The sequence below is a fragment of the Diplodia corticola genome (genome assembly GCF_001883845.1).
Source record: "Diplodia corticola strain CBS 112549 chromosome Unknown scaffold92, whole genome shotgun sequence".
NCBI classification, from domain to species: domain Eukaryota; kingdom Fungi; phylum Ascomycota; class Dothideomycetes; order Botryosphaeriales; family Botryosphaeriaceae; genus Diplodia; species Diplodia corticola.
The window spans coordinates 27568-47299 of record NW_017971571.1 but is presented as its reverse complement, the minus strand read 5'-3'; the positions used below and the strand labels follow the sequence as shown (position 1 = coordinate 47299).

The 19732-nt window shown below is 57.6% G+C and overlaps 6 protein-coding genes across 6 annotated transcripts; 3 read left to right on the top strand and 3 right to left on the bottom strand.

The window, feature by feature from the left end:
* Positions 1–47: 47 nt before the first annotated feature.
* Positions 48–733, bottom strand: BKCO1_9200017 (fungal specific transcription protein; the record flags this gene model as incomplete). Its single annotated transcript, XM_020279936.1, has 3 exons — positions 48–77; positions 238–464; positions 553–733. 3 exons carry the CDS (start codon positions 731–733, stop codon positions 48–50), a joined length of 438 nt encoding a protein of 145 aa, XP_020125392.1.
* Positions 734–1527: 794 nt separating this feature from the next.
* On the bottom strand, positions 1528–4446 carry BKCO1_9200016 (secretory pathway sec39; the record flags this gene model as incomplete). Its single annotated transcript, XM_020279935.1, has 2 exons — positions 1528–1568; positions 1644–4446. 2 exons carry the CDS (start codon positions 4444–4446, stop codon positions 1528–1530), a joined length of 2844 nt encoding a protein of 947 aa, XP_020125393.1.
* Positions 4447–4906: 460 nt separating this feature from the next.
* BKCO1_9200015 (caib baif family enzyme) lies at positions 4907–6817 on the bottom strand (the record flags this gene model as incomplete). Its single annotated transcript, XM_020279934.1, has 3 exons — positions 4907–5935; positions 6055–6353; positions 6403–6817. The coding sequence occupies 3 exons, from the start codon at positions 6815–6817 to the stop codon at positions 4907–4909; spliced, it is 1743 nt and encodes a 580-aa protein (XP_020125388.1).
* A 358-nt stretch (positions 6818–7175) lies between these two features.
* BKCO1_9200014 (fungal specific transcription factor domain-containing protein) lies at positions 7176–10558 on the top strand (the record flags this gene model as incomplete). The annotated part of the gene is made up of 4 exons (XM_020279933.1): positions 7176–7629; positions 7697–7782; positions 7873–8905; positions 8967–10558. 4 exons carry the CDS (start codon positions 7176–7178, stop codon positions 10556–10558), a joined length of 3165 nt encoding a protein of 1054 aa, XP_020125389.1.
* A 1253-nt stretch (positions 10559–11811) lies between these two features.
* Positions 11812–13178, top strand: BKCO1_9200013 (cupin domain-containing protein; the record flags this gene model as incomplete). The annotated part of the gene is made up of 2 exons (XM_020279932.1): positions 11812–12144; positions 12333–13178. 2 exons carry the CDS (start codon positions 11812–11814, stop codon positions 13176–13178), a joined length of 1179 nt encoding a protein of 392 aa, XP_020125402.1.
* Positions 13179–14735: 1557 nt separating this feature from the next.
* On the top strand, positions 14736–18074 carry BKCO1_9200012 (c6 transcription factor; the record flags this gene model as incomplete). The annotated part of the gene is made up of 1 exon (XM_020279931.1): positions 14736–18074. The coding sequence occupies one exon, from the start codon at positions 14736–14738 to the stop codon at positions 18072–18074; it is 3339 nt and encodes a 1112-aa protein (XP_020125394.1).
* Between the last annotated feature and the right edge of the window lie 1658 nt (positions 18075–19732).

Sequence of the window (19732 nt, the reverse complement as noted above, 5' to 3'; positions counted from 1 at the left end):
TGCTATTTGTCCTCCCTCACGCCTTCAACGTGACAGCTCAACACCACCTACTTCGCAGCCTGCTGCGCCGCAGTATCCTAAACGCACGCACCCAAGCAGTCAGCACATTAACAGTCTCTTCATCTCGAACAACGATCCCTCCCAATCGTCATCCAAACGAATCCGCGGACAAGGGCAAAAAAAAAAAGACCAAAAGAAAACGGAGAGAGAGAGAGAGAGAAAGAAAAAGAAACCCACCAAATAAACCTGATAGTACCGCATCTTCACCCTCCCATCCTGCGTGACCAAGTTCGCGCGCGCGGCCCAATCGACGCTGGCCTGACCGCCGCTCTTGAGCGTGTACGCGACGGTGCCGTACAGCATGGCTTCGTCGGCGCCCTTGGCGCCGGCAGGGAAGATCTTGAGCGGGGAGTGCGTCCGCGACGCGACCTTTTCCCACATGCCGTGGCGGAGGGTGATGATTTCTGTCTGTGTCGTCAGAAAGGGGAAAGGAGGAGGAGGAGGAGGAAGAAGAGGAAGAAGAAGAAGAAGAAGGGGGGTTTCCCCACGCACCAGCCCTGCCCTTGGCCGTCTTGGACGCCATGATCAACGTCGCGTCGTCGGTGAAGTTGTCGGCGTATTTCTCGTGCTCGCCGGGCGTGTCCGAGGTGGCGTAGAAGTCCTCGAAGAACTGTTTGAAGGCCGGGTCGAAGTCGATGCCGGCCGGGTACTCGGATGCGTAGGAGTGCGGCATCTTTATTGTTTTCTTTTTCACTTTTGCTCTTTCTCTTTCTCTGCTTTTTACTTCTCCTTCCCTACTGACTTCTCCCGGTAAGGATGGGGACGATGCGGCGAGAAAGTGTGTCCGGTGGTGCAAACCTGCTGTGGATGATGGGGATCGATGAAAAGACGTTGTAGTGAGATTTTGGTCTCGGTGGTGACGTCGGCGCGGGGTTGGTGGGGATGTGAGAAATAGTGTTCCGCTCAGCAATGAGAGTTGAAGGAAGGGCCGGGAAGATGGTCGGGAGCTCGAAAGTCATCAAGTGACATCCGACGTCATTCGCACGGGGAGAGAGAGCCCCGGAGAATAGAATTCAAAAAAACACCCTCGGCCCATGCACGCGTCTCCCGCGGGAGCGGAGGCCCACGTCAATCAATTAGTCAGCTTCCGATGCGCGCGACCATCGGATGCGGGATGGAGGAACCAAAGCGGGCAGCAACAGGCGAACAACCATCACGCGATACACATCCATCACCCACGCCCCTATCCGATCGAGGCCCCATCCAAAGGAGTCCCGGAGTAGTTGGAGGGATTCACTACTGTGGTCATGCAGCTCTGTGTGCTGCTCCATGTGCGAATCATCATTGGCCCGTGTATTCATAAGCCGGCTACGACAATACTATTCCGTCCACCCAACAATACTCGAATCGAATTCGTTGCTTGATATTACGCTGGCATAACAGGTGTTCTTCACTAGTAGTCAGGTCTTGGTATGCACCCGACCATCTAAAGTCACCACGTCAAAGCCCCCTTGGCTGAGCACGTGGTCACTTGTTCCCTTGCTGGTTCCCTGAGACTGGCGTAGCACCTGTAAAGGGGTCAGTCAGCATGCAAGTTGGGTCGACAATAAACAGTAGTCATCGCAGAGGGAAGGGAAACCTACCCAACACCCAGCCGAGTCCGGAGGCCAGCCCTCCCGTCACCGCGTTAGTCACCATATCCCTCTTCCTCACCCTGCCACTCTCCTCACCACTACCCGGATCGCTATCCGCGACGGACAGATTCCGCGACGCGTCGAGAGAGGACCGGCCGCTCTCCTGGCCGCCGCCATGGTTGGTCGCGGCACGCAACGGAAATGCCGATTTGCTGAACGCCGACGCAGCTCCTCGTGCCACGTCGAAGAGACCCATCGGTGCCTCTTCTGTTGCGTTCCGTCCGACTTCTCTGCGAGGCTGGATGTATGTCGCCTGCGTAGGGAAGGCGCCCGGCGCCCGGCGGTCGGCGTGATCGTTGAAACGCTCTTCTTCCTCAGTCTCTTGTGCCAAGAGCGCCGACATCTCCTCTTCGCAGCGGCGCCATGCTGTCAGTACTTCAGGTACTGCCGAGGGCGGAGCGAGGAGCAATGCTTGGGAGAGCAGCTCCATACGCTGCTCCAAGCGACGGAGAGCGGGTGAGCCAGCCACCGTGGCCTGTGACGAAGCTAGAGAGCTGTTGGGGCTACGATGACGTCCGGCCAGATACGCAGCTCTCCAGGATATGTCATCTACCTGATGAGTGGTGTTTGAGGGGTCCTTTGATGCGGTCGGATCGAATGAGGGGTTAAGGCGGTTGACAACAAAGGAATAAGCGGTTTCGAAGTCGTCTTCGGCTAGCGCAGCCTCGATCGCCATGCCCATGACACGGTGCGAAGCAGCCCTCTTGCGCTCTTCTGTATCGAACTCTGATTCCTCAATCAGAGGACCGTCTCTCTCTAGCGTTCGTCCGGCAACTAGGTTCTGGCCAATGGTAACCAAATCGTCAAGCTTGGAGTAACTCCTCGGATTCTGTTCTAGAACCTTCGAAATCAGAGAGATGGGATCTTCGCTGATTCTGATATTGACTGGCCGGAAGGGGACCCCATGCTGAAGGGTCAAAGAATAAAACGATAGGGAATGAGTAGCAGCCAACAGGGCTTCTGTTGCGAGGAATGCAGGGGAGTCTGAAAAGTAGGGTTGAAAGGCAGTCATGATGTCCAAGGCCTTTTTCATGCTTCCACGAGTGACGTTGCCGTTGCTTGCGTTGTCGTAGTACTGCATGACCTGGCTGAGAACGCATTCTTCGATGTCCTGGTCTTGCAAATGATCACGGCCTCTGTCGTCGGGCAAGTAGATTTCCCTGGCCAGCTGGAGTTGGTCATCCGCAAGAAGCGACGTCAATATCACCTCCTCCAACGAGAACCTTGCGATTTTCCCAAAGATACCAGGGCCATTCGCGGCGTGCTCCTCTGACGGATCCATGCCCCAGTTCCAGAGCCAGAGCAGCTTGTTTCGGGCTGCTCTCCACATTTCTTCATCAGACTTGGGCCTGTTGACGAGGCTCTTGAGAATCTTGTTGACTAGTTGGTGTTGGTCGTCTTCGTCGGCATGAAAGCGGAACCTGGCCAGGTTGTTTATAGCTATAGGATGCCCGAGGTCGGCTAGGATGTAGGCAGAGTACACAAATATTTGGAGAAGAGCATATGTCTCCGCCGTAGGGACAGTCAATGGATGCGTGGCGTTCATAAGGGTATCAGGCTGCAGGATTGCGGTTGTAGTCCCGTGGAGAACGCTTGTGCGGCCCTCGATCTTGGGCAACATTTCGACGCTTGAAGCAAGGTCCGGAGGAGGAACGAAATCCATGATTTGAGACAAGCGCACGAGAACGCTGTGCGCCGCTTCAATTGTGTGCTTGCTGTCGCTCTCGGCGCAATAGACGGACGCAAAGGCAGCCTGAGCATACCGCCTTTCCAGATGACTCTGGGTTTCCTCGTCCAGGCCATCCTGGTGGTTCGGGTCCTCATATCCGCCAAGATCAACATCTCCTGGTCCGTCCCAGTATTCCACGGCATTGCTAATGAGGTCGAAGCGTTGCGGTGCTTTGCGCACCATCCACGCATAGACGTGTTCCCAGTCGTGATGGTCCCTCGCTGCCCCCGGCGCGGCGTTTTCACCTTGATGGATCTGCTCCGCTACCGAAGACCCGACGGACGAGCGGCGGCGCGCAATGTTCAGCACTTTCCGGCTCTTTCTCTGGTCAAAGCCATACACCCACGGGCCGATGATGCCCTTGATGTCTCTAGCTATTCTTGTGTCCTCTGTATCTGAATCGACGCTTGCTTCCTCCGCTTTCCGAATCAAGAAATCCACGCCGGATGGGCCCTGGACGCCAGCAAATTTCTCCAGTGGTGTGGCGGAGCTCCCGTTGGGGTAGTATTCGAAATCTAGGCGGAGGAGCGGAAGGATGGTGGAGATGAACCATGCGCGAAGGTGCTGCGAGTGGTCGAGGAAGGGGTCGACGAGAGGCGGAACCAGCCCAAGCAGGCCGGTCTCGGCATCTATGCGATATGCGCGGTGTATTAGGAACAGCGTGAGGAGATCGAGCTTGAGGTCGGTGCATGATGTGTGCGCTAGAGGAAGCAGGTCGAGCTTATTGACGCGCTTCTGAGCCTGCGAACTGGAGAGATGTCCGACGAGCGAGGTGTCGACATCGGCCTGAGGAATTTGCTGTGTGTACAAGCGTGAGGCGACTTCTTGGGCGTAGAGGTTGTAGGTGGATGGCTCGGCGCTCTCAGGCAGGAAGGTGAGCAAGATGCGCAACAAAGTCTCCGGGGAAAAGGCATCAGGCCGGGCTAGCGACAGGGAGCGCAAGGCAGGTATGCGGGAGTCGGCGGCACAGTGGGTTGCAAGCAGCACGCAGTGGGCTGGCGAGAGCTGCCGGATGGTGGCCATGTCCAAACACGGGTGGCCCTTTGATGTTATTGTCTGCTGCGGACACTGAGTCGCGCGGGCCCCATTCCAGACACGGAGCTGCGGAGGGGGAGGGGAAAGCTGGCAGGCGTCGGGGCGGAGGAGCGAGGACGAGGGTGGACTGTTGCAGAGCGGATTGGGTGACGGAGGGCATTGTTTGCGCAGGGCCATGGCCAGCAGCAGCTTCGGGGACCCGCAACGCCATCGCCGCAGGTCGGCCCGTCGCTGCCAGTGACATCAACCGAATAACATCCACCCAATCGGTTCTCCCCGTTTTTGGAACATTGGGTCTTACTATCCGCAGCCGCTGTCTTCATCCTAACGAAATTATTATATACGGAAGAGACGCCTTCGTCCCAGACACGCGCTACCGAATGCAAGCCACCGCCCGTGCTCCCGTGCTCCCGTGCTCCAGTCGTCCAGGAATGCAATATGCGAACGCTCAGCACTTCAGCATCTCCTCGTCAACCTCCCAGTCCTGCCACGTTGGCGCGTCAAATCCGTTTGGCCTCGATTGGCGCAAGAAGCCGTTCCACGTGCCCTCCACTTCCGTCACCGGCCGCACGAACTTGACAGGCGCACTGAAACCCTTGCTGTAGCTCTCAAAAAGATGCTTGCTCTCAAACAGTTCGGGGTGCGTGAGCCTCATCGTCTTCAGCGCCCGCTTGCCCACTTCATCCACCGAGTCGTAGTGCCTCAACTCAAAGAACGCTGGGTCGTGCACCTTCCGAAGCGTCTGCATCAACTCTTTCGAATAGAGGCCCTGCTGCAGGAGGAAGATGTCGTACTGGCAGAGCGACGTTGTTCCATGGTAAGATCCGCCGTGCTTCGCGCGCTTGTACAACCCGACGAGCGCGGCGATCGTGCCCATGCACCCAGTGCCGTAGTCGCTCATGGGGAACGGAGGCACCACCGGCTCGTTGAGGCCCATTGACTCGCCTTGCGCCCATGCAATGCCCGTCACACAGTCCGCAATCTGTTGCCATCCCGGTCTGCCTGCCCACTCGCCAACGTGTCCGAAGCAGTCCTCAGCCACGTAAACAATGCCTCGCTTGCGCCTCATGGCCAGTTCAACGAGCTGCTTTGGGCCGTATCCAAGACGCTCCAGCGAACCGGGGCGGTAGCCATCCAAAATAACATCGGCAGTCTCGAGGAGCTCCTCAAACACTTTGCGGTCCTCGTCCCTCTTCAAGTTCAGGTCCGCCGTGTGCTTGCCCAAGTTTCCGTCAACCTGGAAGAAGGGCACGTCGGGAAGCGTTGGCGCAGTGACCTTGATCACGTCTGCGCCGTACTCTGACAGGCCGCGACCCATTGCCGGGCCTGCGATGATCCTGCAGAGCTCCAACACTTTGATACCAGCAAGAACTTGGGGCTTCGGTGCCGCGGTGGATAGGCCGGGGAAGGGCACTGGCGGAGAATCCGACTCGATCTGCTCAACTCTCCACGGGGGTTCTGCCAGCAACGTCTTGCCCTATAATGATTGTTAGCCCACGCGCAGGACAAGCGATCGGCTGAGGCGGCGCCTGATTGGGGGAGGGGAGGAGCAGGCCGGGACAGGGCAACGCAGCGCAAGCGAACGGGCTGACTTACATGATTTGTCTCTTTAAACTCATCCCACTTCAAAGCCGTTACTCCAGCCTGCTTCTTCTCCGCATTCATCTTCTCCAGCTCTTCCGCGGTAAATTTCCTAACGTGGCTTTCTATGAGCTCAATGCACTTTTTGTAATCCGTCATATCCGGCCTGTGTCCTTCCAAGCCAATCATGTTCAGTGCGGTTGTTGCCTCGAGGGAACCGTGGAGGTGGAAGTATTCGCCCGGATTCTTGGTCTCGTACAAATTCGCGGACAGTCTCCGGTAAAGAATGGATTGCGCCTGCAGCAGGTCGGTGTCTACACTGTGTAAGCTAATAGCAAGCGTCAAGTTCGAGAGAGGGCTCACCTTTCAGCTTCGACTTCACGTCCGGATGCGCCTTGTTCATGCCATCCACGGTCGAGAGGTATGCGGAGAAAAGGAAAGAGGAGGCGCGGTCAAGATCGACGGTGATTTTCCTGTCCTTCTCGCCGTACATCAGGTTGGCAATGGCAGCGGCCATGCCTGCCTCAACGGCCTTCAAGGCCGACGTGGCCTCGGTCTCTTTGAACGGGCAAGGGAAGTACGGGCTTCCTGTGTTGTCGGTGGTGAAGGTGGCCTTCTCGATCACATGTCTGCACTCGGCCGGGATCTGCGTCTTCGCCAGCTGGAGCAGGCTTGCGAGAGACTTCCTTGTCTCGGCTTCCATGGAGTAGGCGTCCTTCGGCTGCCCGTTGGCGGCTGCGGCCCCATTCGCTCCGTTCACCCCATTTGCAACGGCCATGTCTCAGGTTCTTGGTAGTGGAGGGCACCGATAGCAGGCGGGGCGAGCTCAAGGGCAGGCGTGAGGGTGTAGGCGGTGTCCTGCGGCGGGGGAGGAGAGGACGCAGGCGGATCGTAAGCGCAGGCAGATCCGAGGGCGGCGGGGACGGCAGCGGGTATATAAGAGGGCGCCATGATGGTTCAATGGACGGGGTTGCCGGGCTGGGAGCGGCGACGGCGCAGGTGAACGGGTAGGGCTGAGTTGCGGTGGTGCGGCACCCGACAGGCCAACACCAACGCTGCCAGCGCTGTGCAATCTCCGATCAAAGGCCGCAGCCAACCGCACTGGGGGGTGAATCCACCGGACCGGGCTCGAGGTGATGGCAGACCGCTGGGCCCCGCGGCGGGGAGCAGCGCGGTGTCGGCAGCCGTGGCAGCATCCGACGCGTTTCGTCGTGGCCGCTCAGCTCCTATCCGAAGATCCACCACGGCGTGACATCGTCCGCCGGCAATTGCCCAGCACCAGCGCCCTCCTCCGACATGACGCGCCCAAAGGTACCGCCCGAGCAGCGCCAGAGGACCGCCCAGGCCTGCGAGGTCTGCAAACGCCGGAAGCAGAAAGTGAGTCACTCTCCCAGACTCCCAGACCCCCGAGCTCTTCCGCCTCCGCCTCCGCCTCCGTCCCCAGGTCTCCGTGCATCCCAATTGCGCTGCCGTCGCACCCGCCAAGCACCGTGGCCGCTTCTCCACGCTTCCACGCCCCCGCCGTCGCCCGTACGGTCATTTCCCACGTCCTGTCTGCCCTAGCTCAGCCGTCCGCCCGCGTCGCCATGCGTATTTCGCGCCGTCGCCGTGCTCACCTGATGCCCACTTGTGTCATGTCCATGTGAATGCTGCGTAGAGACTGGCGCGCCGACCACCACGTGGCATCGGCCTTCTGCTGGCCACAGCATCATCGAGATCGTCCTTACTGACCACCGCTGCAGTGTAACGGCCTCTATCCTTGCAACACATGCGAAAAGGTACTCAACTCACACCCCGGCGGGGAATCCAACCTCACTCATGTGCCACCTGTAGCGCAAGTTCACTTGCATATACCTCGACCGAGAGGACCAGCCGGGAGACGGGCCGCTTCCCAAGAAACTTCAAACTGAAAATGGCGCGGCGGGTGCTTCAGCCCATCCCGGCGGTGCTGGCGAGGACCCTCAGGACTCCGCTGGTGTGAACGGCAGTCATAAGAACTCGCCAACCCTCCCGAAGGCATCTGTCTCATCGCCAAAACAGCCTGGAGCGAATTCTCATGTGAATGGACCTCAGAAACAAGCACGTCATGCACCTTCAAAGCCCCTTGAGTCGACTCCAGCATTTGAGCCGGACGCGCTGGAAGCTGCCGAGGCCGCCGCGAGATCTCTTCAGCATTTTGCAACAAGAGTAGATGATCCGCCTAAGCCGCATGCTGCATCCAACACAGCCAGCACCGATGGCAATGAAGAAGAAGCCGTCATCTATTCGCAGATGAGAATGCTCCAGGACCCCACAGGAAGGTTACTTTATGTAGGAGATGCTGCCTCCCTCTCGTTCCTTCAACTCCTCCGCATGATGGTGGAGAATGTTGCTGGACCGTCGCAATTCACTACAGACCCACGGAGACACAAGATCACGGAAATTCCCTTCTCTCTGCCAGCAACGATGAGGCATACCCATCTGTTACCGGATAAGAGGACTGCCTATATCCTGGTCGAGTCATTCTTCGTAAATACGCATGGATTCCTTCAGGTATTCGAGCGACATGCCTTTACTGCCGCTTTGGAACGCTGCTATTCTGATCCACTTACTACCGAGCCACCGTGGTTATGTCTCTTGAACCTTGTTTTCGCAATTGGACTTATGCTAGCGACTCCCCGCCCCGACGCCCCGGAAGCAGCCATCATTGAAAAGCTCCACAGGGACCATCCGGACAGGGCCGAGGTTTTCTACATGAATGCGAAGAGCCTGAACGACCCTCTACATGGATTCGAGGATGCCGACTTTTGGTCCGTTCAAGCTCTGCTGTTGATGTCGTATTACATGCTGGTAAAATCAAAACGAAACACAGCTTTCGCTCTGCTCGGTACGTATATCGATTGTGGAGAAGTCGTATCACCCACCGCTCTGAGGCTGATGTTTTCAAGGCATGGCTGTGAGGTCCGCTTACGCCCTCGGACTCCACCGAGAAGAGACTATGGTCATCTTTGGTCAAGACGAACAAGCAGCAAGGCGAAACTTATGGCGCTCGCTCTTTGTCATGGATCGATTCCTATCATTCTCCCTCGGCAGGCCGGTTGCAATTTCCGAAGACGATTGCAGTGGCGACACTCTGCGGCCCACACAACCCGAAGAGCACGATGCGTTTGGCTTTGACTCGGCTTTCCAGACCACCATCCACCAAGGCAAGACTAACGCCAGCGCACTTGAAGCTGCCGTGCGAAGTTGTTCTGTTATTGGAAGGATACTCAAGGAGGTCTATCAACAGCGCAAGATCAGCACTCGTCTGGCCCAGGAAATAGCCGATGTATGCAAAATCTGGCCAAAAGCGTTGGCACCCCAGCTGCATTGGCGACAGGCGCCGTCTGCCTGTCCTAGCCAGGGTATTGCCATACTCCACGTCAACCTCTTCTACTGCCACAGCATCATCCTTCTCACTCGACCTTTTTTTCTGTACATTTTGAATGCCGAGACGCAGAAAGAGATGGGTCATCAAACGTCAAATGGGCACCAGCGTCACAAATATCCTCGCATGGAGAAATTCAGTGAGGCATGTGTCATTGCCTCATCACACAGTATCGTTCTGGTTCAAGCCGCTTCGGAAGCGGGCTACCTTCCGCGGAGCAATCCTGCTGTGATGTACTTCCTCTTCGCTGCGACATTAGTTCTCCTGGCCAACGAGTTCGCTGGCCTGTACATCAGCAGGGAAGCTGATCACTGCATTGCTAACGGCATCAACATCATGATGCACTGCGCGGAATCCGACCAACAAGCTTCGCGGCTGTATCACATACTTGCGGCCTTCAGGGAAGTAGTCAACCAACAACGCGATCGTCGACGCCGGCTACAGCAACCTCAATCCAATCTCATGGGTGCCCTCAACCAACCCACTCCTCCGCAGCAATTCCCCAATTCAGTATCTCGCCCATCCGTCTCGTCAGAGCCTCAACAATCCTTCATGCAGCAGCACCAGCAGGACTTCTCAAGCGGCGCCATCGGACACCAGCGAACACCACCCGACCTCACCCACACCCACGTCCCCATGCAACAGCCTCCTCACCTCTCCACCGCCTCTCTCCTCAACCCCACGGCCACAGCAGCACCCATGGGCCCCCCAACGCCCCAACAACAACAACAAGTGCTCGCCGCCCCATCGCCCGGCGCCGCAACACCGCGCGGCGGCACCGCCACCATGGCCGCCGCTTCGCCCGCCGGCAGCACCTTTTCCGGCGCCGCGCCGCCGCCGCCGCTGTCTCGCAACCTGTCGCTGTCGAACCTGCTCGACCTGAACGCGCTCGACAGCATGGGCGGCATCCCCAGCATCAGGAGCGAGGACGGCTCGTCGGGCGCCGAGGAGCACATCGACTTCGATGCGCTGTGGGCGTGGCCGAGCAACACGCCGGCGGTGAGGAGTCCCAGGTTGAGTGGAGGAGGAGGAAATGGTGGTGGTATGGGGGAGATGTCGGTGCTGGAGATCAGCGATTCGGCGGTGCCGTTGTTTGGGGTTTATGATCAGTGAACTGGCCTGGGCTGGGTGGCTTGTTTTGTTATCTCCTGCTCCTCCTCCCCTTCTGATAGAGGTTCGGTGGGAGTGCTGGTCGGAACGTTCGAATGTTGGGATGATGTTGCGGTGTGGGCGTTGGTGATGGCGGTCTTTAAAATGGCGGTTGGAAACGATGGGGTTTGGTCTGCTGTTGGTGAATTGACGATGCACTGATCATACGTATGAATCAAGAAATGAATATGACGGCACTTTACACATAAAACGCCTGTTGCACTGCCACGTACACGCACGATCTGTTAGGGTTGAATCGTGTCAGATATAAGGCCCTCAGCCAGCACTGAAAACAAGTGCGGCGTCGTACCTTTTTTCTGACGAATCGGAATCGAAGTTGAAAATATGAAGTCTTGTTCATATGGACGTGTAGAAAGAAGCTTTAAGGCCAGGTGTGGTCCACGGGAATGCTCACAATCCTTTCTCGCCTCTACTCTTTCTTTTTCCAGTCACGGCCCCTCCACAAGGCTCCTTGAAGCGGGCGAAATGAGTGGCGGGTTAACAGCACTCTGATAATCTCCGTAGCTTGGAGGACCCACTTCTCCATTCGGTGATTAACTTTGCCGTTTTGACCAGTCTTCATTACAGCAGTTAGATGTCTGAGGAACGGGCGCCTACGTGATTAAAGTGAAAGAAATGGTAAGAATCTTTGTGGGGAAAAACAAGGAATGAATAGGTCGACGAGTAAGATGCTCCTCTCGTCGGATCGACATCGTGTAGTAATGATGCAAGGTCCATGTTCGAGTAAAGAGACCTACGTCATAATAATAGAACCAATCGTAATACAACACGATCAGTTTCATGTGTAGTGTTCGATGCATCGGTAATTGGTGATACACCGAGCTCCGACCTTGGAGCCAGGTAGGTACTCCACCCCGCAATATCCTTCCCGCCCAGGACGGCACTTCCAAGCCTGTTCCACACAGCCTATCAACCTAGCTATGAGGTCGTAGCCAATCTTCTGTCGGCCGACACGGAAATGCTCCCGCTCGGAATGTGGGTCGAAAATCCGCTCGGGAGTTCCCATGGAAATCACGGGTCGCGCCGAGCAGCACGCTAAAGGCTTAGCTTTTTGCGGAGGTGCCGAGATGGCTGGACATTATTTATGTCAGAGGACATGCCCCCCTAGCCGGATATGTAGCTTCGGAAAGCTAAACTCGTCGTCTTTGCCGTCCCAACTCACCATCTCACCGTCGATTTCCACATAACCTGCAATCATGACAGTTGTTACCGATCAGAAGAGGAGGGCTGCTATACAGGACGTCGACCGTCCCCCAGGCACGGCCACAAGCTACGTCGTCTCGCTGTTCAGAGGCGAGAAGCTCGTGATCCCGTGCTCGAACTCGGTGATGCGGCTGCTGGTCACCGGGCGGGAGACGGGCATGACGTTCGCCGTGGTCTCGACGGGCGGGTCGGCCGGCGCGCCCATCGGATTCCACTACCACCGCGAGGCGCACGACGTCTTCCTGTGCCTGAAGGGGAACGTGAACGTCTGGGCGAACGACACGGCGAGGACGATGGGGCCGGGGGACTTTGCCAGCGTTCCACCGGTAAGTACTGTACCAAAAAAAAGACCCGACCTTCCTCTACGGAAAAGAGCGCTTGCTCGCTTGATCCCCCACCCTGGCTGCCACCACCACCACCACCACCGCTCTCATCCCCATTCCCTCCCCCTCCCCCTCCCCCTCCCCCCCTCTCTCCCTCTCTCTGACCTCCCTTCCCCTATCCACCACCACAGGGCACGATCCACCAATACCAAATCCTCGGCGACCACACCGAATTCATCGGCCTCATCGTCCCGGGCGGCTGGGAAGAATTCTTCCGCATCATCGGCGACCCCTACTCGGGCGCCGCCCTCTTCCCCGTCGACGACGAACCCCGCGACCCGCGCCTCGTCCTCGTGCCCCGGCTCGTCGAGGCCGCCGAGAGATGCGACATGGTGCCCGTGCGCGACCATCCGGCGGCGGGGATCGCGGCGTGGGGTGGTGGTAGGACTGGCGGTGGTGAAGATGTCGACAGCCGCTTGCCGGATGGGGTGGAGCCGTATTTCCTGCGCGCGGACGCGGGGCCCAAGTGGTTGCTGGGCGGCACGGTGGCGCGGCCGCTGATCACGACGGTGCAGGCTAGTGGGGGGAGGTTTTCGGTCGTTGGGGTCGAGGGCGGGGATGGGCATGGTCGGGGGAGGGTGGGTGTTTTTGCGGGGGGGAGGCTGCGGTGGAAGGGGGTGCATCATTGCTTTTTGGTGGTGCGGGGGAGGGTGAGGTTCGGGGTGGGATCGAGGTCGACGTCGGGACGAGGCGGCGCTGGGTCAGGCATCAAGGACGGCGGCGCCGAGGACGGCGTGAGCTTGGCGGCGGACGATACCGTGTTCATCCCGGCGGGGGAGGCGTTTGAGTTTGCGTTTGAGAGCGCGTTCGCGCAGATGTACGTGTTTGCGAATGGCGGCGGGGTGGCGGAGTTGGTGATGGAGCTGGGGAGGCGGTGGGAGGCGCCGGGGAGCATACCGGAGAGGCCGATGGATGAGTGGAGGATGGAGCGGCTGATGGCGTTGGGGAGCGAGCGCGGGTTTGTGGTGGAGGCGTAGTCGACGTAGAGGCATGGGCAGGAACTGGTGCGGCGAGGACTGATGTTGAAGTCCTGGCCCAATCACCAAGAGCTTTGCTTTCTTGACTGCATGTCCAACAGGCTGAGGTTTGTCTCGGGTTTGCCGAGCCTATCATCAGTCCAGGCTTCTGTGATGACAGCCAAAAGACCGAGCTCCGGTTCCCGTCGTGGCGCACAAAAGCGACTGCGGGGCCCCACATTCCTTCCGAAGGCATGTCAGTCACTGTTTAAGTGTGGTGTCTCATGTACCGAGGAAGGAATGCCGCACACTATGGCAGAGCGTTTACCCGTAACCTTGATTTGAACCCTTGCTTCACGAGTGTCGCACGCCACGTGGGTAATCTCCTGGCGAGGAATAGTAATCATTGACGTGCTTACCCATTGACTGCCAGTACGGATACAGCTCATGTTGTTATCATACGGAGAGCTCGAGCCGCGGCCGCCGCGTGGGGAAGATAGTTGGAGCGCCGGCTGAGCAAATTGGTCAACCGCCGCGGGCTTCGTTTCTGATAAGCCAAGCGCTCAAATTTAACTCAGCCAGGGGACATGTCCGAGAAGGTGACGACAGTCTGCAGTGACATCAGGGCAGCCCTGCAGAATGCATGATTGGGGAAAACGCGTATGCTTTCGGCCGATCTGATAGGGGCAGACTCCGCGACAGGCAGCACATGTGTCGCGGCTGAGGATGGGTGATATTCAGGGCCCGAGGCAGGGCGAACCTTGGAGCAGATGGAGTAGAGTACGCAGTACGCAGGAGGCAGGAGGCCGGAGGCAGGAAGAAGCAGGAGGCAGGAGGCACCTAGGATCGTTCCGAACGCGATCCCGGCTGGCATCCCTCGCGATTGACGAAGGCGATCACCTCCGCGGCGTGGACGGGCCCCAAAAGTAACCGCCGCACGGGCTGGTGCCGGTTGCAAGCCATGTCGTCGACGAGCTGACTCGCCGCTCTGGACCGAAGCGCATTAGTCAAGCTTTACCAATCTGTGGGGCAGCTGCGCGTGGGGATCGTCAAGCGCCTAGCTGTGGCTCAAACTCCCTCGGTCAACCACTAGCAGCCCGTCCGTTTTGCCAAACCAGCACGCCCGCCGAACGACAGGAGACATGCGCGCCGCCGCCTGTCTGCCCCCGACCTAACCCCCGCCGTCCAACAAGACGCCCGCCCTGCCCCCCTCTCAGCCGCCCGGCCCCCTAGCCCCAGTGCGGCGCTGTTGCGTCAACGGCCCGCCAGAGCCCTCCGCATTCGATCTCCGCCACCGAAGGGCCCGACACCCGACACCCGACCACGCCTCGATTCTCACGGGCACGCGCCGCTCTCGACTCCAGCCCGCCGCCCTCCACCACGCTCGCGCAAATCCCCTCCGCCCCGAAGCTCGCTCGCCTCCCCGCAACCACCATGACCCGGGCGATCCCGCCTACACCTTGCCTTCACCTGTAGCATCGCCATCCGATCCCATTCCATCCATTGCTGCTGCTGCGCGCACCGTCTGCCGCTCCGAACGCGCCGGCGTCTGGGAATGCCTGTCACTGCGCGACTGCCATGGCATCAAACTTTCCCAACATGGGCTCTTACGGTCAAGCAGACGTCGACAGCCAGCGCCAGAACAACGACCCGCTGAACCTCACCGAGTACGTCATGCCCGTCGAGGGCCGCAACAACCCGCGCCTCGACGCCCTGCTGCAAGCCGCCCAATCGCCCTCGAACATGTCCAACTCCGGCTCGTCCATGGTCTCGGGCTTGGCCGACTACAACAACACGGGTGCGCATGGCTCCTTCAACCCCAGCCACCCACAAGGAAATCAAATCATGGCTTCGATGCCCGAAGGCGCCTCCGACTCCCAGGGCCCGCCGCCCCCACGCCACAAATTGAGCATCAGCAGCATGGGCGGCCTGCCCACCAATGGCGGCATGGCGAGCGGCGCAAGTCTGGATGGCATGGACACCGACACTAGCCCCCAGAGCGCCTTCGGCCTGGCCTCGGCAGGCTTTGGCGACGACTTTGGCCGCGATGACGGTTCGACCACTGCTGAGGGCCCCAATAAGGAGAACCGCGGAGACGATACACCCAGGGGCAAGAAGAAAGAGGGCGATCCGGACCACCAGCCGTCCTGGGCCGAGATGAAGACCAAGGCTGGGAAGGAGCGGAAAAGATTGCCGCTGGCTTGCATCGCTTGTCGGCGAAAGAAGATCCGCTGCTCCGGAGAGAAGCCCGCGTGCAAGCACTGCTTGCGCTCACGTATTCCGTGCGTGTACAAGGTCACCACTCGCAAAGCAGCCCCTAGGACCGACTACATGGCCATGCTAGACAAGCGGCTGAAAAGAATGGAGGAGCGCGTCATCAAGCTCATTCCGAAGGAGAGCTTGAGCACCCTGAATGCGGTCCCAAGAGCAGTGGTCAAGCCCCCGCTCCCCGGCGCCACTCCCAAGAGCGCATCTGTCAAGAAGCGCCCAGCAGACGAGGCATTCGGAGCAGAGTTGGATGAATGGTCCAAGTCCAAAGCACCGAACCCAGGCGAGAGTCGGGGTTCACAACCGCCCAAAGCTGCGGATGCCGAAAGCAGCCTGCTAACCGAGGGCCTCGATAGCCTTCCGCCAAAGGAGATCCAAGAGCATCTATCCGAAGTTTACTTTGACTATTGCTATGGCCAGAGCTACCCCTTACTCCACAAGCCAAGCTTCATGCGCCGGCTAGCAGCAGGCCAGGTGCCGCCTGTGTTGATTCTCGCCGTCTGCGCTATTTCCGCGCGCTTCTCGACACACCCTCAAATTCGAACGGAGCCCGCCTTCTTGAGAGGTGAACACTGGGCCAGCAAAGCCCGAGACATCGCGCTTAAGAGATACGATACACCGAATATTACGATACTTATCACATATCTGCTGCTGGGCTTGCATGAGTTTGGAACTTGTCAGGGCGGACGGAGTTGGATGTTTGGAGGCATGGCACAGAGAATGGCATACGCTCTGCAACTGCACAAAGACCTGGACCATGATCCGCTCGGGAAAGAAAATGGTGACAGGGCAGAGCTCAGCTTCACTGACAGGGAAATAAGACGGCGGACCATGTGGTCTTGCTTCCTCATGGACCGTTTCAACTCGTCGGGCACGGATCGTCCACTCTTCGTCAGCGGCCAGTTCATCAAGGTTCAGTTACCAATACGAGAACACTACTTCCAGATGGAAATACCCGGACCGACGGAAGACCTCGAAGGCAACGTTAGGGATCCGGTAGCAGACGATGCTGGACAGCTGGCAGATGCAAAAGAGAACATGGGTGTCGTGGCATACCTTGTTCGTGCTGTTGCTATCTGGGGCCGCCTCATCATGTTCAACAATTTGGGCGGGAAGGAGCAAGAGCGTGTACCTATCTGGTCGCCACAGTCCACCTTCCAAGAATTGAAAAAGGAAGCATACGATTTTAAGGCGTCCCTGCCCGAGAGACTAGCCTACACGCAAGAAAACCTGCAGAATCACGTCACGGAAAAGACGGCGAATCAAATCATCTTTCTCCACATCGTCTACCATCAAATAATCCTCTTCCTCAACCGCTTCGCCCTGCCATCGCATGCTGGCAGCCGGCCTCCTCAAGACATGCCACACCAATTCCTTACCGAAGCTGCCCACGCAGCCCTTGACGCCGCCAACCAGATCTCTCTCCTTGTTAATGAGGCCATGAATTATAATGTTGTTGTCCCCTTTGCCGGTTACTGTGCTTTCTTGTCGAGTACGGTCCACATCCGCGGCGTCTTCTCCAAAAACCCGAAGCTAGAGCTGGCTTCGAAACGATACCTCGCCTATAACGTCAAGTTCTTGAGCAAGCTGAAGAAGTACTGGGGAATGTTCCATTTCGTCGCGGAAAACTTGAAGGATCTGTATCGCCAACACGCAGACGCCGCGCTACGTGGACCCGCCGCCGTCAACGGTCGACAACCAAGCATCTTCCAGTATGGAGATTGGTTCGACCGGTACCCCCACGGCGTGTCCCGTACAGACTATGAAGATCCAGCCGCCGACGTCAAGAAGGAAGCCGGCACGGATGCCGTTCTGGGCCAGAAGTCCGACCTACAAAGCGTGGAGGAATTCTTCGCCAGCCTCTCGCCGGCCTCCAAGACGGCGGAACAGGCGAGGAAAGGCAACAAGAAAACGAAACAGGACAAGTCGAAGAGCGGTGGTGGTGCAGGAGCGGCGGCCGCCGCCGCCGCATCAACATCCCCCAACGCGCCAGCCACCTCTCAGCAACTCTCCTCGCCCCTGGACCAACACCAGCACATGCACATACCGCAGAACCTCGACTCCTCCTCCTCCTCCGCATTCGACCCGTCCGCAGCCGCGTCCTTCATCCAGGCAAACCCGCAGCAAGCATACGACTTCCTCGGCGGCACCGGCGGCGGCCCGGACTTCTCCAGCCTCGCCCACCCCATGTCGGCCCTCGACCGGCAAATGGTCCTCCAGAGCTACGCCACCTTCATGGACCGCAACGAGCCCTTCGCCCTCGACGTCAACGCCTTCAACGCCTCGCTCTCGCAACAACAACAACAACATCAACAACATCAACATCAACATCAACACCACCAACACCACCAACAACACCACCACCATCAACAACACCACCCTGGCGGCGGCGCCACAGGAGGACCGGCCGACTTCTTCCCCGACCCCAGCGCCGCGTGGTTCATGCCCTTCAACATGGATCCGCCCACGGCGCTGGGCGACGACTCGGGCATGTTTGGCGGCCCGCAGGGTTACGGCTTCTCGTTTGATGGGAGCGGCGCTGTCGGGGCGGCGGCGGCGGACTTCGGGTCGGCGGCGGCGGCCGGGATGGATGGTGGGTTGGGGCCGTTGAATGGTGGTGGTGGTGATGGTGGGGGGCAAGGAGGATGAGGAGGTGGTGGTGGGGGGTGAGGAGGTGGTGGGGGAGGAGGGGGGCACTGAAGAAAAGAACGGAAAGGAAATGAAAGGAGAGGAGGGGCTTTTCGTGTTTTTTTGTTTGTTTGTAGATGATGTGTGTGTGTGTGTGTGTGTGTGTGTGTGTGTGTGTGTGATATAGGAGGGAGGGAGGAGGGAGGGAGGGAGTGAAGGGCTCTTTTTCTTTTCTCTTTTCTGTTTGGTATACTACAACGAACGGGCTTTGTGGTTCTGGCTTCACGTTGGAATGGATTTAGACTGCGCGGTATAGGAGGGCGCTTTTATGTATGGTTTTCGACGGACCCCTACCCACCCACTGACTTGGGGGTGGACATGTGGAGTATGCTTTGATATAGTTTCTTCTTCCCTTGCCCTTTCCTTCTCGGTGAAGGGAAGGGAAGGTAGGAGGCTTGTGGATAGTCAGTCAGTAAAGCCTTTTTTGGGTCTTTTCTTTTTTTTTTTTGCTGTGGGTATTCACCCGTACCGTACCCTATTCATAGGTGCGCATCATGGTGGGGATAAGAATGAAATGCATGGCGTGGTTTGCCTTCGTCCTTTGTTTTTTTTTTCTTTCTCCTTTTGCTGAAGTTTCTTGCCTCCTTGTCATCGCGTATGCGTGTGTGTGCGTGTGTGTGTGTGCGTCCGCATGATGCTGATTTTTTCTTCTTTTTTTTTCTTTTTGGTTTCTTCGCCGTCATCACCACCAGTTCTCGTTCCTCCTCCTCCTCCTGCCTCCTTTACTGAGCCTCTCTCTCGCCTAACTGCCGGATAACGACGTTGTGGATTCCGAGGTCTCGGTGCGATCCAGCTGATTGGCTTGGAGGACGGGAGACGACGATGGAATGTTGTTCTTGTTTTTGTTGTTGTTAGGTTCGATAGGAAAACTCCACTTCCGCCAACGGGAAGCGAGAGTGTTGATTGCTTTTCGTCATAATTGTATGCATGAACGTATGTATATTCTATGCGTAGGTACTACTTGACCAGCGGCCGAGGCTGTGATTGATCGACTTCAAAGACAGTAGCAGTAGAAGAATGATACATCATCTACCAACCGAAATCTTTCTCTTTCAAAAAAAAACCCCCCACTTCTCCATGCTTTTCCCCCCTACTACAGTTGTCGTCGAAACCGCTGTTTGTTTGTTCGTTCGTTTGTTTGTTCGTTTGTTCCTTAACACATATTTCCACAGCCCATAACGGCGGTTACATGGGATAGTCAATTGGCGAAAATAACAGATGCGCGCAGGAGCAGGGAAAAGGGGAGAAGAAAAACAAAGGGGGTATATGCAAACAGAAGAACGACGGAAACGTTGAAGACGGCCAACCATGATGAATAATGGATTGAACTGAACGAGTGGAAAAAGGAAGAGAGAGAGAGAGAGCAACGCTTCAGGGACTCGAAATGAGAAACCTCTCCAACGCCCTCGCTTGCTTACATGAATGCCATTTCCCTCCCAAACCAACGACGCACGTCAGTTCACCCAAGAAGAGAGAGAAGAGAGAGAGAGAGAGAGAGAAGGACACCATGAATGCAATATCAATGTGCAAAAAAGAGAGAGGGCGAGAGAGAGAGAGAGAAAAGAAAAGGCAGGGAAAAACAACAGAGCCTCTCAAGGAAGAACGGGATATGCAAAGCA